The sequence below is a fragment of the Camelina sativa genome, chromosome 15 (assembly GCF_030686135.1).
Source record: "Camelina sativa cultivar CO46 ecotype springtype chromosome 15, ASM3068613v1".
Classification (NCBI taxonomy): Eukaryota; Viridiplantae; Streptophyta; class Magnoliopsida; order Brassicales; family Brassicaceae; genus Camelina; species Camelina sativa.
Genome location: NC_141894.1, coordinates 10,252,743 through 10,269,657, shown reverse-complemented (window position 1 = coordinate 10,269,657; position 16,915 = coordinate 10,252,743). Strand labels below are relative to the sequence as shown.

At 37.5% G+C, this 16,915-nt stretch overlaps 3 protein-coding genes across 6 annotated transcripts; 2 read left to right on the top strand and 1 right to left on the bottom strand.

Moving 5' to 3' along the window:
• Positions 1 to 48: 48 nt before the first annotated feature.
• LOC104746372 (eukaryotic initiation factor 4A-III homolog) lies at positions 49 to 3,082 on the bottom strand. The gene is made up of 7 exons (XM_019236868.2): positions 2,641 to 3,082; positions 1,991 to 2,312; positions 1,671 to 1,778; positions 1,453 to 1,572; positions 767 to 934; positions 534 to 620; positions 49 to 401 (listed from the first exon to the last, which is right to left on the bottom strand). Exons 1-7 carry the CDS (start codon positions 2,949 to 2,951, stop codon positions 288 to 290), a joined length of 1,230 nt encoding a protein of 409 aa, XP_019092413.1. The 5' UTR covers positions 2,952 to 3,082; the 3' UTR covers positions 49 to 287.
• A 108-nt stretch (positions 3,083 to 3,190) lies between these two features.
• Positions 3,191 to 10,829, top strand: LOC104746369 (uncharacterized). 2 transcript variants are annotated; one of them, XM_010467829.3, is made up of 24 exons: positions 3,191 to 3,428; positions 3,790 to 4,375; positions 4,474 to 4,598; positions 4,716 to 4,810; positions 4,906 to 5,130; positions 5,261 to 5,351; positions 5,580 to 5,631; positions 6,231 to 6,373; positions 6,494 to 6,564; positions 6,842 to 7,036; positions 7,169 to 7,207; positions 7,545 to 7,652; positions 7,992 to 8,081; positions 8,177 to 8,252; positions 8,678 to 8,774; positions 8,862 to 8,931; positions 9,031 to 9,207; positions 9,295 to 9,417; positions 9,573 to 9,656; positions 9,740 to 9,924; positions 10,027 to 10,165; positions 10,263 to 10,322; positions 10,410 to 10,481; positions 10,589 to 10,829. In XM_010467829.3, exons 2-24 carry the CDS (start codon positions 3,822 to 3,824, stop codon positions 10,694 to 10,696), a joined length of 2,979 nt encoding a protein of 992 aa, XP_010466131.2. In that variant the 5' UTR covers positions 3,191 to 3,428; positions 3,790 to 3,821; the 3' UTR covers positions 10,697 to 10,829. The 2 variants fall into 2 exon arrangements, 1 of the variants encoding a protein (XP_010466131.2); XR_015582329.1 differs by having other exon boundaries at positions 3,212 to 3,428; positions 8,177 to 8,285.
• A 3-nt stretch (positions 10,830 to 10,832) lies between these two features.
• Positions 10,833 to 16,198, top strand: LOC104746368 (dynamin-like protein ARC5). 3 transcript variants are annotated; one of them, XM_087488623.1, is made up of 18 exons: positions 10,833 to 11,640; positions 11,725 to 11,889; positions 11,978 to 12,100; positions 12,184 to 12,405; positions 12,476 to 12,609; positions 12,701 to 12,793; positions 12,909 to 12,972; positions 13,312 to 13,360; positions 13,627 to 13,709; positions 13,947 to 14,104; positions 14,264 to 14,324; positions 14,580 to 14,642; positions 14,730 to 14,830; positions 14,928 to 14,985; positions 15,142 to 15,205; positions 15,314 to 15,474; positions 15,573 to 15,737; positions 15,872 to 16,198. In XM_087488623.1, the coding sequence occupies exons 1-18, from the start codon at positions 11,269 to 11,271 to the stop codon at positions 15,965 to 15,967; spliced, it is 2,232 nt and encodes a 743-aa protein (XP_087344749.1). In that variant the 5' UTR covers positions 10,833 to 11,268; the 3' UTR covers positions 15,968 to 16,198. The 3 variants fall into 3 exon arrangements, 2 of the variants coding, with proteins under 2 accessions (XP_087344749.1, XP_087344748.1); XR_015582330.1 differs by having other exon boundaries at positions 10,863 to 11,640; positions 14,269 to 14,324; XM_087488622.1 differs by having other exon boundaries at positions 10,863 to 11,640; positions 15,142 to 15,474.
• Positions 16,199 to 16,915: the final 717 nt, after the last annotated feature.

Genomic DNA, 16,915 nt, shown 5'->3' with positions numbered 1-16,915 from the left:
TGACTCGCAATCAAAACGTCACAATCGATTACGAGGAAAGAAAAACCATTGTGCAAACCCTAACCTTAAATCGCTTCTCAAGCCATTAAACATTTACCACATGTGAGTTTTTCAAGTGTTCAAAAGAGCCAACAAAAAAACTCAAAAGAAAAAACATCAAAGGGGGTAGTAGGTATTGAGTGAATCACACCATAAAATAGCGCAATAATTTGACAGAAGCTCTGAACAGTACTTTCTCATCCCAGACAACTTCCCGCTGAAAGCACAAAAATCTCGGACATGGTCTTCTAGATGAGATCAGCTACATTCATTGGCATCTCATCAATCTGGGTACTGTAGTACTGCTCAATGTCTCGGAGGATCTTGATATCGTCGCTCTTAACAAAGTTGATTGCAACACCCTACAATGATAACCATGAAGTTGTTTAAAAAGATATCCATTTAGTATCTCCGGGAAAGGAAATATAGTTCAGAGGTGTGTGCGCTATGTCAACAGTAAACAAACAACGCAGATATTAGAATAAATTACATACCTTACGCCCAAAACGACCAGACCGACCAATGCGATGGATGTAGAGCTCACGGTTGTTCGGGAGATCATAATTGATGACAAGAGAAACCTGATAAAAGAAAGATTCTCATGTCAATTCAACTCTATCATAAGAATATGTCACATAATCTGAGACCTTTAGTAACAGAAATTGAAATTTTTTTCTTCCTGCATTGTTATCTACACAAAAGATGTAGCGGATAAGTAATGACTTACTTGCTGCACATCAATCCCACGTGCCCATACATCTGTTGTGATCAAAACACGACTGTCACCTGACCGAAACTGATTCATGATCTCGTCTCTCTCCTTCTGAGGCATGTCCCCGTGCATTGATGAGACTGTGAAGTTGTTACTTCTCATTTTCTCACCTAGCCACTCCACCTATAACAAATGCAGAGATAGAGTTAATAATATTGAAATGAAACCATAATCCAAGAAGTAAACCCTAGTCAAAGAAGTCCAAAAAGCATCAGGATTGGTATACAGCATCACAGGATATACTAGGAGGCCAAGTAATCTACTAGATATCTGCAGATGAGTACAGATTGCAAGTACTCTTGAGCAGTGGAGTTGTATTGTTAGTTTCTTTTAGGAATAAGCATCAGGATTGGTCTACAGCATCACACAATATATTAGGAGGCCAAATAATGTACTAGATATTTGCAGGTGGGTACAGATTGCAAGTACACTTGCGCAGGGGAGTTGTATTGTTAAATTCTTTTAGGAATAAACACCTACATATTCACAGAAGTGTATAAAATTTTGAGCATTTATGAGGTTGCAAATAAAGTTAAGATTACAGCGCTAGAAGCTTAATTTTAACAAAATTAAAATACTAGATCAGCTAAAACGTTTTAAATAGGTACAATTGCATAGCTTAAGATGAGAACCAGAATTACCTTTCGTTTTGTATTGCAGAAGATAACAGCTTGAGTGATAGTAAGTGTGTCATAAAGATCACAAAGTGTATCAAACTTCCACTCCTCCTTCTCAACAGCAACAAAAAATTGTTTGATTCCCTGAAAAGATTTTACAAAAGTTAGCCAGTGAATTGTATGAGTTTGACCCTAGTGTAGACTATATAACTATCAAAGAGCATACATAACCAGAAACATACTTCAAGAGTCAACTCATCACGCTTCACAAGTATCTTCACTGGCTCTGTCATAAACTTGGATGTCATCTCCAAAATCTCGTGAGGAAGAGTTGCAGAAACCAAGCAAACCTATGAACAAACGTATTAGAATGAATTATCATAGAATGGAATTTGGCTCGTCATAAAACAGTTAATAGCTACCAAATCTGCACATGGAACATACTAGCAACATAGCAGTGGCTAAAAGAATTTTAACACATGAAAATCCTATCAATCCAATGACATAACAGCTAAAAAAACACGAGTTAACCAACAAATAAATTTGAGCAGTGAAATTGCACCTGAAGATCGGGTGGAAGATATCTGTAAACATCATAGATTTGGTCCTTAAACCCTCTGCTCAGCATTTCATCAGATTCATCAAGAATCAGAAGTTTAATAGCTCTGGTTCGTAGACTTCTCCTCTTAATCATATCACAGACACGACCAGGTGTCCCAGACACAACATGGACACCATGCTCTAGCTTCCTGATGTCTTCTCCAACGCTCTTCCCACCGATGCATGCATGTGCCTGAATGTTAGCATGTAATCCGATAGCTTGTATCGTCCTCTCCGTTTGTGTAGCCAGCTCTCTTGTTGGTGATAATATCAAGGCCTGAACCCTGCAGTCATCAAAGATACCAAATCGATGATTAAAACCTTTATAAAATATCTTCCATCCTAAATAAAGTATTACTCAATCACTCTAATAGATAAACCAGAACACATATGACAACTTCTCCTAAAAAACACACTATTGTACACATTTTACTAATTAACAGCTAAGTTTCTATAAGTCAGATAATCGAAATCTACAAGTCACACAAACCACCAACCAATTGGACAAAATTGATAAGAAACAAACCCTAAAAATGCAAATCCGAGTAAAGCAAGTAAATTTCAATTTTTGAAATTAGGGTTTCGCCAGCAAAATGGAACAGAGAAACATACTCTCTAGAGGAAGTGTCAACGACTTGGCAAACGGAGAGAGCAATCATAGATGTCTTCCCAGTACCAGACTGAGCTTGAGCAATAACATCACGCCCTTGAAGAATCGGCATAACAGCCCTCTGCTGGATCGCGGAAGGCTTCTCGAAACCGTATTCGTAAACACCGCGAAGCACATCTTCCTTAATGCCCATATCATTGAAGCTCGTGATGGGCTCGATCCCTTCCGTCGTCTCGAAGACCAACTTATCGTCATCCATCGGTCCACCGCCTCTTCTACCACCACCTCCACGGCCAGGATTCGCTGTCGCCATAAGCCTCCGTGTAGATTTTGTATGTTTCTCTCTCCTAGGGTTTTCGTTTCGATTGATTTTTTTTTTTCCCCAAAGGCTTCTTCTCTCTCTCTCCCTTCAAGTAGATGTTCGAGATAAGCGAGGCTTTAACTGAGGGGTACGATTGTAAAATCCGACAATTTCTAGGGCTTTTTTGTCTAATACCGACTCTAATTGTTTAATGGGCCTGTAAAATTTCGGCCCATATCCATATGATTAGCAATTCTGCGTCAAAACGACATAACTGTATCGACGGAGCTGAGCTCGCGAAACCCATAGCTTCTTGAGAAGAACCTACTCAGATCGGTCTTCTCTCTCTCTCTCTCTCCTCTGTCGGGATTCTCTATCTTCACCCTATCTCGTTCCTTAATTACGTCTCTTCTTTGCTTCAAGCCTGATTGAATTTGTATCACTTGGGGAATGAATAGAACTGGTTTTGTCCATCTCTGTTAGAACAAGGTTCGTGTTTTGTATTATCTATTGACGATATCACCTGAATAACCATCGTTTATATGTTGATGCCAATATTTCATTGCGTTTTTTTGTTACATAGGATTGTGCCATTATGCGGTAAAATCATTTCTTTAATTCTAATGTCTGTTCTGTTCTTGAAGTGTGTGTTATTCCTCAAGTCGAAAGAATCTTTTTTTATAGAATCTGTGTGTTTTTACCCGAGCATGTTTGTTGCATTGATCTTTATTTCGGGTTTGGTTTTCTAAAGTGGTGTACTTACATGTTTCAATGCTTATAGATAGGTTAGGTGGTGCAAGAAATGGACCCTGCAAAATCAATGACATATGTTTTGTTTCTTTGTTTGTAGTAATATTGGAATTTGAGAGAAGGGACTTTGTGATGTATACAAGGGCATTAAAGAGGAACCAGAGATGGGGTTTGTTATTGCAGCAAGCCAAATACTTAGTTAGGCCAGCCATTCGGAACTATACTGTCTCCAGATCTCATGGATTCACAGATCATTTAACCAGAAGTGCAAATTTGACAAGAAAGTCTCTCCTCGGTTCATTTTATCCCCGCGTTGGTACTATCGCCTCGGGAAATTGTTTAAGTAATTTGAAGAATAGCCAGTTGCGTAGTTTTAGTTCTGAAGGTGATGGAAGGAATGCTAGTGAGGATAAACATATCTCTTTGAACAAAGGGAATGGCGTAGATGATGGCAAAACCGGGAAGGAGAAAAGTAATACCGGTGTTGGGCATTTAGATTCTCATGCTCAACTTGGTGAACAAGACCAAATAGAATGGCTCAATAATGAGAAGCTTGCAAGTGAATGCAAAAAGAAGGAGTCACCTTTGCTTAATAGACGAGAAAGATTCAAAAATGAATTCTTACGGAGAGTTCAACCTTGGGAAAAATTACAGCTTTCGTGGGCGACTTTCCCTTACTATATCCAGTAATAATAATAATCTACAACATGTCTTTTTTTCTCTGTTATTGTGTTTTTTTTTTCTGCATTTCCACTTATGGATTCTGCTTATGCTCCTTTCACAGCGACCACACGAAAAATATTTTGGTGGAGTGTGTTACCTCACATATAAGGCAGAAGAATGCCACTTCCATATATGGTGCTCGTTTAGATTCTTCAAGTGGAAGAATATTGCTCCAGAGTGTCCCAGGTTTGCTTTTGACTATAGTAAAAAAGTAGACCAGTATTTGATGTTGCGCTTCTGTTATCAAAGTATAATTATCTAGGAAATGTTAGATGACCAAGAAATATTTTGATGTTTATTCAGGTACTGAGCTTTACCGGGAGAGGTTGGTAAGAGCACTTGCTCGAGATGTACAAGCTCCCCTATTGATACTTGACAGCAGTGTTCTTGCGCCATATGTGAGATTCTTATGAGTAATTTGCAAATTACATTCCACCATTTTTTTTTTTCTGTTTTCCGTGTGTTTTTATAATCTTTGTTGATTCTGGATCAGGATTTTGCTGATGACTACAATGAAGATTCTGAATCTGATGGTGAGAATGCAGACGCGGAAGCAGATGAGAGTACGACAGAGTCTGAAGCTGAAGACGAATCTGGTGGTCATAATGAGGAGGATTCTGAAGCGAAAACAGATGGGAGTGAAAATGATGAAGCTTGCCTCGAGGTTTCTGAGGAAGCGATCAAGAAAATTGTTCCAAAACTTGAGGAGTTTGAAAAGGTATGATTGCATCATGTGAGATTCAAGAAAATTGTTCCAAAACTCTTTACTGATTGTTCTTTTCCTGATTGCGTTAAATTGAGTATCAGAAATCGCTGAATATATTCTCATCTGCTCTAAATTTTGGCAGTTAGTAGCTGAGGAATTACAAAGTTCTGGTGAAGCATGTGAAGCGGCAGCTGTTGAGCATTCTGATAAAGCCAGACGACCAGCAAAGAAAGGTAATCATGAAAATCAAGGCTCTAGAAGGCATCTTCATCATTATCAGTGCTAGGTAGACTTGAATGTATCAGTTTAATTTAGTAACTTTTATCCTATCTAGTCATACTGTTCTTGGTGTTGTCTTTCTCTCGTAGTCATTCACTCTTGCATCATCTATTTGTCAGACTGCTAAGTTCTCTTTGTGCTGTCCTTTTTCCTCATTTCTACTGGTGATTACATTTTTGCAGGAGATCGAGTAAAATATGTTGGGTCTTCTAAGAAGGGTGATGCAAAGCACAGGTAGTTTACTGATTCATTTGTGTGATAATTATTCTCTAACATTGTACTTAAGATTTAAATGTTCATCACAAATTGCTGAAGAATAGTACGCTATAATATTTAGGACTGTCTCATATTATTTGACTTGATCTCTGCTTGTTCTGCCTATTCATGTTAGTAGTATTTTTCTCATCAACTGCCACATGGACCTTAAATGTGATTGTTTGGATATGCCTTTGGTAATGATTTAAGTGCATTTAGTTTGAGTAGTTCTGGTGTAGGATTGGATGTGTATGAAACTGCTGCCATCCATGACAGTTTTCTGTATGACGTGTTCATTTATTTGTGAGCTCTGCAACTCACGATACCTTTGCTTAACTAAATGATTAATATCATCATTAGGTTGATGATACTGTATCTCATAATAGTATACCATCCATGGTTTCTTCAGCAATTTGACATGCCTGCAAATGTAATATCTGAACATTTGATCTTTTTGGCACACATTCTTAACTCACAGTGCTCTGTAAGTAAGAAACTTCCATGGCATGCTAAATGTTATGGATGAAGGATAGTAGATGCCCTATGCTTTGTTTCAACCTAAATTTATATACCTACAGGCCATTATCTAGCGGACAGCGTGGAGAGGTCTATGAGGTGAGTGGAAACCGTGTTGCAGTCATATTTGACTATACTTCGTCAGAGGAAAGCGAGAAGAAACCAACAGAGCACTCCCATAAGCTACATATGCACTGGATAGATGGTATATTTTCTTCATGGCATCCTATATGGTTGATGTGTGATTGTTGTATATTTGGAGAATCTGTATGTAGACAATTGACATTTTACGTAGTTGTAGTTAACTTATATATTGTCTGTGCAGTTGGAGACCTAAAGCATGATTTGGATATGCAGGCAGAAGATGGCTATATCGCCATGGAGGCTTTAAGTGAGGTATGTCATGTGTGGAAGCTACAAAAAGAAATTGCTTTTCAGCTAATATAGTACATAGGGCTTATATGATAGTTCAGACCAGATAAATCCAGCAGTAGTAAGTGCATTATATTTAGTTTAATTTGAAACTTAAATATATGGATTGTTCAACATATGCTGGGTTTTTCGGAAACCTAAAGCAGCTTGACTTTGAATGCTGTTAGCAGACACTTTCGCCAAGACACATATAACTTGAAGTGGCGTTGATTTATTTCATTTTGTTTTCCTGTGTTTGTAGGTTTTGCAATCCACGCAACCACTTATCGTCTATTTTCCCGACTTGTCCCAGTGGATGTCCAGAGCTGTACCTAAGTCAAAACGAAATGAGTTTGTAGACAAAGTTCAGGAAATGTTTGATAAACTGTCAGGTCCTGTTGTTATGATCTGCGGACGGAACAAGATTGAAACAGGCTCAAAAGAGAGGGAGAAATTTGTAAGCCTTTCTCACGTGTCATTTTTCATTGGCTCTTCTTTTGTTATTTTTTATTGGCTCTTCTTTTGTTATTGATCAGTAAACAAATTGTTTGCTTTTTTTCTTCTTTTGACCTTTTTTGTTTGTGGACAGACGATGATACTTCCAAACTTTGGCCGTCTTGCGAAACTGGTATGTTGCTAAATATAAAATTAACTTTAATTGACAGTCTTAGTATGTATCTATTGTGGTAATTTCTTGAATAATTGGTCTCGTATGCACATCAATTACTAACACTATCAATGTATTCAACATCTTGAACTTGCATTGAATCCTGATTTTGTATCAATCGCATTATGATACTTGTGGAGTTCTGATTAAATTAGCTTCGTATGTGCAAGACTCTAAATGTGGACTTGCATGCTTTGCATCATCTTCTTGACATTATTTACTACATATCAATTTGTTGCTCTGCATTTTATAAATCCCAAACCCTACACCAAAATATTTATTATATTGTGTTTTGCAGCCTCTTCCGTTGAAGCGTCTCACTGAGGGACTCACGGGAAGGAAAACATCAGAGGATAATGATATATACAAACTCTTCACTAATGTTATGACCCTACTCCCTCCGAAGGTATTGCCTTAAAGACTTCTGAGAACTTTCTTACTTGATTTTTAAAAATCAATGAAAATTGCATCGGTGTGTTTTTGACTTTTTTCTTACTTACTTGAGATTGCATAGACTGGTTCAGAATCAGATAATGTCTATTGAAGATATCTCTGTTAATTCCTCCAATGTACGAAAATGAGGAGAAAGTAGGAAAGCTATTTGACACTATATGCAAACTTCTTTCAATGATTCATTTGCAATTAATATTCTGGGATGCAAATCCCACATACCGCTATCTGCTTGTTCCATGTGTCTTGTTTAATAATGTTGTTCTTGCTTTTTTCTTTTCTAATTTTGGTGCAGGAAGAAGATAACCTTGTAGTATTCAACAAACAACTTGGAGAAGATAGAAGAATTGTGATATCACGGAGCAATTTGAATGAGCTACTTAAGGTACATAGTTCTAGATTGAATCTCGTTTGGAGAAATGGAGTTAATTTCCGAATGTTCTCATAATCATTGTAACACTTTGAGAACTTTCTCCCTAGGTGCTTGAGGAAAACGAGTTATTATGCACAGACTTGTACCAAGTGAACACCGATGGCGTGATATTGACAAAGCAAAGTGTGTAACTCCTATGAATACCTGGTTTATTATGTATGTGTTTACTCGTTATGTCTTAGCAGTGTTGTGTCTGAATAGAGTTGCTTGTTCAGGATATCAAGCTTCCTTTACTATCTGTTATGTATGTAATTGCTGTTGTTATGGCCAGAATCTGGTTATTAGGAGACATCAGTTACTTGCACGCATATATTTAGATCTTGTACATTCCCCTGGATCTGATTGACATTTTTTGAATCCCTATAGTTTATATTATGATCACATTAAATGAAACAGGATGCAGTCCCATGTGATAGACATTAATATTTGCCACTGTCTCTTATTTTGATGCAATCGTATGACTTGAATTCTTGCTTTCTGTGATGGAAACGCAATTACTTATGTTGTGACCAAGAGAGCTCATAAATTTATTTATACTGTTTCTACAGGAGCGGAGAAAGTTATTGGCTGGGCCAGAAATCATTATTTATCTACTTGTCCTGACCCAGCGGTTAAAGAAGGCCGCCTGATTTTGCCCCGTGAAAGGTAATGGGATGGTTGTTGATTGATCTTTGGGGTCTAATTTATCCTTTATTTTATTTTATCTAACTTTATTGTCTTCCTCTTTTGAAGCATTGAGATTTCAGTTAAAAGGTTACAAGCACAAGAAGATATTTCTCGAAAGCCCTCACATAACTTGAAGGTTTAGTTTCTTCCCCCTCTGGTAGTCTGACAAATGGATGTTGATTAGTGATTACTGTTGAATAATAATGATGTTAACAGAGATTTTTTGTTTTAGCAGAATATTGCAAAGGATGAGTATGAAACCAATTTTGTGTCAGCTGTGGTTGCTCCTGGAGAAATCGGGGTCAAGTTTGACGACATTGGTGCTCTTGAACATGTAAAGAAGACATTAAATGAGTTGGTCATTCTTCCCATGAGAAGACCAGAGCTTTTCACGCGTGGAAATCTCTTGCGGGTATTACATTCTGTTATTATTTTCTTGGCTATGGACTTTAATTTCCTCGGCTTGGTTTTCCTGATGGCGTGAGTCTTTCATATTCAGCCGTGTAAAGGTATATTGCTTTTTGGTCCTCCTGGTACGGGTAAAACGCTACTCGCCAAGGCGCTTGCAACAGAAGCAGGGGCAAACTTTATTAGCATAACTGGCTCAACACTTACCTCAAAGGTACATGGAAGCTTAGTATGCTGTATGGCACTGTTACAATGATTATCAAATGACTTATAAAATAACTTTACCATAGACTAAATGTGGTCTATAATCTCTTTCCATCGCCTTTCATTGGTTCTGACTAAGTCAACTTCGTCCATTGCTTGGCACAGTGGTTTGGAGATGCAGAGAAGCTCACGAAGGCTTTATTCTCCTTTGCAAGCAAACTAGCGCCTGTAATTATATTTGTTGATGAGGTGAGAAATTGTTTAGCTTTATTGATGAGGTAAAATGTATTTCTCGAGGACTGACTGTGATTCCTTTTATTATTGTCGGGTAGGTTGACAGTTTGTTGGGTGCGCGTGGTGGTGCTTTTGAGCACGAGGCAACCCGAAGAATGAGAAACGAGTTTATGGCAGCTTGGGATGGACTCAGGTCAAAAGATAGCCAAAGAATACTCATTCTCGGTGCCACCAACCGACCTTTTGATCTTGATGATGCTGTCATTCGTCGGCTACCAAGACGGTAGAACCCTCACTTTAGTTTTTCAATTTCGCCTTCGGTTGGAATATCCGTCTTCTCATTTTGACGTTTGTTTTTTTTTCCTTTGGGGCTTTCTGTTTATAGGATATATGTAGATTTACCAGATGCGGAAAACAGATTGAAGATTTTGAAGATATTTCTTACTCCAGAAAATCTTGAAACTGGTTTCGAGTTTGATAAACTTGCAAAGGAAACCGAAGGATACTCAGGAAGCGATCTCAAGGTTTGGTCATTTGCAGTTTAATTTACAAGTTTGAGTAAGATTGACACCTCTAAAAGTTTAAGATTATTTCTAATTCCGTTTCTTATTTACATTTTAGAATCTATGCATAGCTGCGGCATACAGACCTGTTCAAGAATTGTTACAAGAAGAAAACAAGGTAACAACATGCATTGATTGTTGTTGTGGAAAAGAATTTTTGTTTCAATCACAATCACTTAATGCTTTTGCAATGCCAAATCCTCAGGGTTCGGTAGCAAATGCAGCTCCTGATCTACGGCCTCTGAGTTTGGACGACTTCATCCAATCAAAGGCTAAGGTATTGTATCAATATCTAAAAGAAAACATCATCTCTACTTATGTTTATGTTTTTTGTTCTGTCGTTTGCAATATCGAAATTGCCTCATTTATTGAATGCAACTGCAGGTAAGTCCATCTGTGGCGTATGATGCAACAACAATGAACGAATTGAGAAAATGGAACGAGCAGTATGGTGAAGGAGGAACCCGGGCTAAGTCTCCTTTTGGCTTCTAAAAACCAGTTTTGTTAGATTCAATCTCTCTTTTTACCAACAATTAAAAAAACCTCATTAATTTTGCTTCATGTCCTTACAATAAATGTTACTATTAGATCAAATTATAAATGGGGAAAAAGCCAATTTACAATCCTCATTTGTTTAAACATTAGTAGTTTCTCAATCGGAGTCAATCTCACAATTCTTGTACTACATAGTTTGATGGTAATCACAAAAAAAAAAAAAAAAAAAAAAAAAAAAAAAAAACACATTTGGCAAAATCCTTGGTGATAATATTTCTGTATATACTATTGGTCAACAAAAAGAAACAAATATTGCCGACCAAAACCAAAAACAAAAAAAAACATTTTAGTGTCCTCACGCGCTCTTTTGTTTTTACTTTTTAGCGGAGAACTATTATTACGTTTACTTAACGCTCCATAAATGCGCGTATGATAATTAAATTAAACGAAAACACAAAAAAAAAAAAAGGGGAAAAAAATTTAAAATTGAAAAAGCGGTATCTTCCACGGCGAGGAAGAAGACGACGGTAAGAACGAACTCTCACACTCTTCATAATAAGACGACGACGATGTCGGATGTGAAAGCGCCAAAATCGGTGACGGTTGAGGAGATGGCGAAGGAGGAGGAGGAAGACGCCGCAATTGAGGAGCGATGGAGTCTATACGAAGCTTACAACGAGTTACACGCTTTGGCGCAAGAATTGGAGACGCCGTTCGAAGCACCGGCGGTTCTTGTGGTTGGACAGCAGACAGACGGTAAGAGTGCGCTTGTTGAAGCTCTCATGGGGTTTCAATTTAACCACGTCGGCGGCGGAACCAAGACTCGCCGTCCGATTACTCTTCATATGAAGTACGATCCTCAGTGTCAGTTCCCGCTTTGTCATCTTGGATCTGATGATGATCCTTCCGTTACTATCCCCAAGTCCCTCTCTCAAATTCAGGTGTTTTGTTTACTTTCAATTGCTTTGTTTCTGCCGAGTTCTGGAAGATTTTGAGTAATGTTGTTATATGATTTTTGGAATTAGGCTTATATTGAAGCTGAGAACAGGAGGCTGGAGCAAGAGCCATGTCCATTCTCTGCTAAGGAGATTATTGTGAAAGTGCAGTATAAGTATTGTCCCAACCTTACCATCATTGATACACCTGGACTTATAGCTCCTGCACCAGGAATTAAAAACCGAGCTCTTCAGGTTGTTTTTTTTTTTCTATCAAATTCCGTGGCTGTGTTTGGTTTTTCATGATTTGGGAGTGGTTGGTTTACTTATTCTTTTTTCTTAGGTTCAAGCAAGGGCTGTGGAAGCTCTGGTTCGAGCAAAGATGCAACACAAAGAGTTCATTATTTTGTGCCTTGAAGATAGTAGTGACTGGAGTATTGCAACTACTCGAAGGATAGTGATGCAAGTATGAGACTTTTTAACGTAAACTCCAATGCGTCTAAGCTTTACTTTATTTTTTCTTATATATTTTTGTTCTTGTTCATGTAGGTTGATCCTGAGCTTTCTAGGACAATTGTTGTTTCCACAAAGCTTGACACCAAAATCCCTCAATTCTCATGTTCATCCGATGTGGAAGTCTTCCTCTCACCTCCTGCAAGCGCACTTGACAGCTCCTTATTGGGCGATTCCCCTTTTTTCACGTCTGTGCCTTCCGGAAGAGTGGGATATGGACAGGATTCAGTGTATTCGTCTAATGACGAGTTCAAACAGGTCTATTTTCTGCTGTCTGATTCCTAATTTTTTTCATGGATTATAAACTGTATGTTGTTTTTTATTGCAGTCTGTGTCACTTAGGGAAATGGAAGACATTTCATCTTTAGAGAAGAAGTTGGGCCGTTTGCTTACAAAGCAGGAAAAGAATAGGATTGGTATCAGCAAACTGAGGTTGTTTCTAGAAGAACTACTCTGGAAAAGGTGAAACTGCTTTTGTTCTCTGTGGTTTTCCAGCTTCTGTGTCCTCTCTACTTTACAATTACGATTTGTCTTGATGCCATTCTCTTTCCAGGTACAAAGAGAGTGTTCCATTGATCATTCCTCTTTTAGGAAAGGAGTACCGCAGCACAGTCAGAAAGCTGGATACAGTTAGCAAGGAACTTAGGTTGCAATTAGTTTTTTTTCTGAAAATGTCTTCGTGATTTAGGCTGTTTAATTGTTCGCTACTGACTTAAGAAAGTATAGCTAATTGGTGGTTGAATGCTTTCCTTTCAATGCAGCTCTTTAGATGAAGCAAAACTCAAAGAGAGAGGCAGGACTTTCCATGATCTCTTCTTAACCAAGGTATCTGTAGATAGCATTTTGATTTTTAAGATTTCTATCTATGCCTTCATATATTTCAATCTGTGCCTGGACTCTTGGAATAATAGTGTTTGTGTTATTACAGCATAAATTATTTGGTAAATTTCTCTTTGTGAATTGGTTTTTGACACATCAATAATTATGCAAACAGTAGATGGCATCTAGGACTTGCCACTAAGTTAGAATAAGTTTTTCGTGTTGGATGCCCTTAAACTTTAAACTCCTTGTGTCATTTTTTTTTATTGACGTACGAATTACCTTTGTTAGTGTTGATTAGTGTTGTGTTTTCTCACCTATTTTGTTTTTATTTCTCGTGAGCAGTTATCGCTGTTACTGAAAGGAACAGTAGTGGCCCCTCCAGATAAATTTGGTAATGTTAATGCTCTGTTCTCTACCAGTCACTGTCTTTGGCAATAATCTTTCTTGTTAGTGGTTGTAGTTATATTGGATTTTTGCAGTATCAGTTTAATTAAATGCATATTGTTCAGTTAGACTGTGTCACCAGAGTGCGATGATTACACACGGAATGATGTATGATAATCAATGATACTTTGATTATAGCGAAAGCACATTTTATATCAGCATTCTCTTATGTTGGCTTCTTTGATAGTTAATACTTTACATGATACTTTTCAGGTGAAACATTACAAGATGAAAGGACACAAGGAGGAGCATTTGTTGGTACTGATGGTCTCCAGTTCCCACATAAGCTAATACCAGTAAGTGTTTCCTTTGAAGCAGAAAATGCTTACTTTATAGAGAAGGCTGGTTGTAGTCTTCAAAATCCAGTTGTCTTGTCCTTGTACGTGGATTGTAATTATATGATGGGTTGATGGGAGATAAATTTGACCGCATGAAACATATGTGCCAAAGAATATATTGGAAACAAAGTAAAGAGATCTTCATTGAATCTTTAAAAATTATGTGAGAATATGACCGTTCTTTTTCACTTACAGAATGCAGGGATGCGTCTTTACGGGGGTGCACAGTATCACCGTGCCATGGCTGAGTTCCGTTTTCTAGTAGGTGCTATCAAATGTCCCCCAATAACACGGGAGGAAATTGTGAATGCATGTGGAGTTGAGGATATTCACGATGGAACGAACTATTCCAGGTGTTATAGCATCGCTGAGATGCAAAACAGTTCTGACTTTTTTTTCTTTTTTTGTATCTCAGACCCGTTTTCAGTATCTAATCTGAGCTGCAAGCCTGCAATGTTTTTCATGTTTTCTATGTACCTCTTATTCTCTTTTTCTCTTGCTTACTGTTGTAGAACAGCTTGCGTTATAGCAGTTGCAAAAGCTCGTGAGACGTTTGAACCTTTCCTTCATCAGGTGATAAAGATATATATGTTTACTGTCTTCTTCTTCTTTCGTGGAGGATGAAATGCAGCCTTACTAATTAGTTTAGTTATACTGGCATTCAGTTTTGAGATTTGCTACCACTTTATTTATGCTTAAGATTTATTTAGTAAACATGTCCTGCTTACAGGAACTTTACTTCCATCTGAATTTTTGTTATTCATATGTCTATCATTTCCATACGGAAAGTTTCAGTTCTCATGTTCGGTTTTTTTTTTGTTGGTTTAGTTAGGGGCAAGGCTCCTACACATTCTCAAGAGATTGCTTCCAATTTCTGTATATCTTCTTCAGGTAGGCACTGTTTTTTTTGGCTTTACGGTCTCCAACTCCATTTTACATACCAGCAAATTTCTTGATGTATGTTTTAATTTTTAATAGAAAGAAGGTGAATACTTAAGTGGGCATGAGGTGTTTCTCAAGCGGGTTGCTTCAGCTTTCAACAGTTTTGTGGAGTCCACAGAAAAATCATGTCGTGACAAGTAAAGCGATTTCCAACTCCTGCACTTACCTGTCTCCATTGCCTTCAACCTGTGAGCTTCAGTGAGTAATCTTCATTCGGTTTTAAATTGATTGCAGATGTATGGAGGACTTAGCAAGTACGACTCGCTATGTTACATGGTCTCTTCACAACAAGGTCACTGCTACAGCTTATAGCTCTGTTTCAATTGAACTGAATTATGTGCATATCAAATTAACAGTATAAGTAAAACGGGTCTCAATAGGGATGCATAAAAACTCGTTGGGATTTGGTGTCCGTTTCTAATTCAATATTATTTTCAATGTTATACAGAACCGAGCTGGTCTACGTCAATTCTTGGACTCATTTGGTGGAACAGACCAACTTCCTGCATCAGGTAATCCCATAGGATTTAGTCTTCCCCAAGATGCACAAGGTGGCACAGCAGACACAAAGTCAAGATCAGATGTAAAGCTAAGCCATTTGGCCTCAAACATCGATTCAGGTTCCAGTATTCAGACGACAGAAATGCGGTTGGCTGATCTTCTAGATAGCACTCTTTGGAACCGCAAGCTTGCTCCTTCCTCTGAGAGAATTGTCTACGCATTGGTCCAACAAATATTCCAGGGCATACGAGAGTACTTTCTAGCCTCTGCTGAGTTAAAGGTTAAAATTTGCTCCTTATTCAATTGTACACGGATTCTTGCTTCCAAAATGACTTATCTTCTATAAGTTTTGTATTTGTGTCTTGTTATGTTCTGCAGTTCAACTGTTTCCTTCTAATGCCCATCGTTGATAAGTTACCTGCTCTTCTACGGGAGGAATTGGAAAACGCATTTGAAGACGACCTCGATAGTATTTTCGATATCACGAATCTCCGGCAATCACTTGATCAAAAGAAACGGAGCACGGAGATCGAGCTGAGAAGGGTAAACCAAACTTTAAACCCTGACTTTTGTGATCACTGTATCTTTTTCTATTTGGCTATTTGTCATTGGAGCAAGTATGCAGGAAAACTTACTAGTTTACGTTAACTTAATATTGTTTGCATGTATTGGTACAGATAAAGAGGATAAAAGAGAAATTCAGAGTGATGAATGAGAAGCTAAACTCTCACGAGTTTGCTCAAAATGGAAAGGCGCCAACGTTGCAGCAGTGACTCTGAAGACATGGATCACTTGTATAATATGCTTAATCTTAGGTTAAGAAAGACACAATCGAAGAGTGATGATATTCATGAGGGGAACGTGTGTTTCAACTTTGGATGTCTTCCAAAAATAAAGATAGAACCGTTGTGGTTTCAAGTAATTTAGCGGGGTGCTTTTTGCTCCAATCAATATTTGCAAATCTAAGTTACGAGTATCAATATAAATAGTAAATTTGCTCCAAACATTTTGAGTAAAAAATGCAACTTGAGTCAAAAGTATTCTTGTTTTATGTTTCTTTACGAGTCTTTCTTTATTAGATCATTTACAGCTTGTAGTCTTTGTGTTTAATTTTTTTTTTTTTTTTATCTATCACTAGCTAATACACAGTTTACACACACACACATTTGATTTTGACCTACCCTCCTAACCTCTCCACCTAACTAGGAGCACATTCGCATTTTAAACACACGCTCTCTCTTTCAGCCATCCCATTTCCTCCAAAAGATATTTAAAAAAAAAAAAAAAACAGTAAAGGAAGGATCGTAACGTTTTCCACATGACCTAAAGTTCTCCACTACTCCACGTGATGATTATCTTGTGATCATCTAACTAGAGTTCCGATTTATTATTTATAATAAGAAAGAAGAATCAAATTACCGGCCGATTTTACAACATAAATCAAACTACGATGATGAATCTTGAATAAATAAAAACACGACCAAATTGAAAACATTTGACCTTAACCGAAAAGAAAAAATGAAAACATTTGACATATAGAAATTGATTATCACTGAGTAAATTTTTGATTCATAAAATATGCACAATAACATACTAACATGTATAATCGTAATGTCAAACCTAATCTTTTGTTTTTACTTTTGTTTCGCACCTTCCGGGTTATGACGCCTGGTTCGAAATATTACTTTTGTTAATTTATTTTTAAAGAAATGGTTTACAGA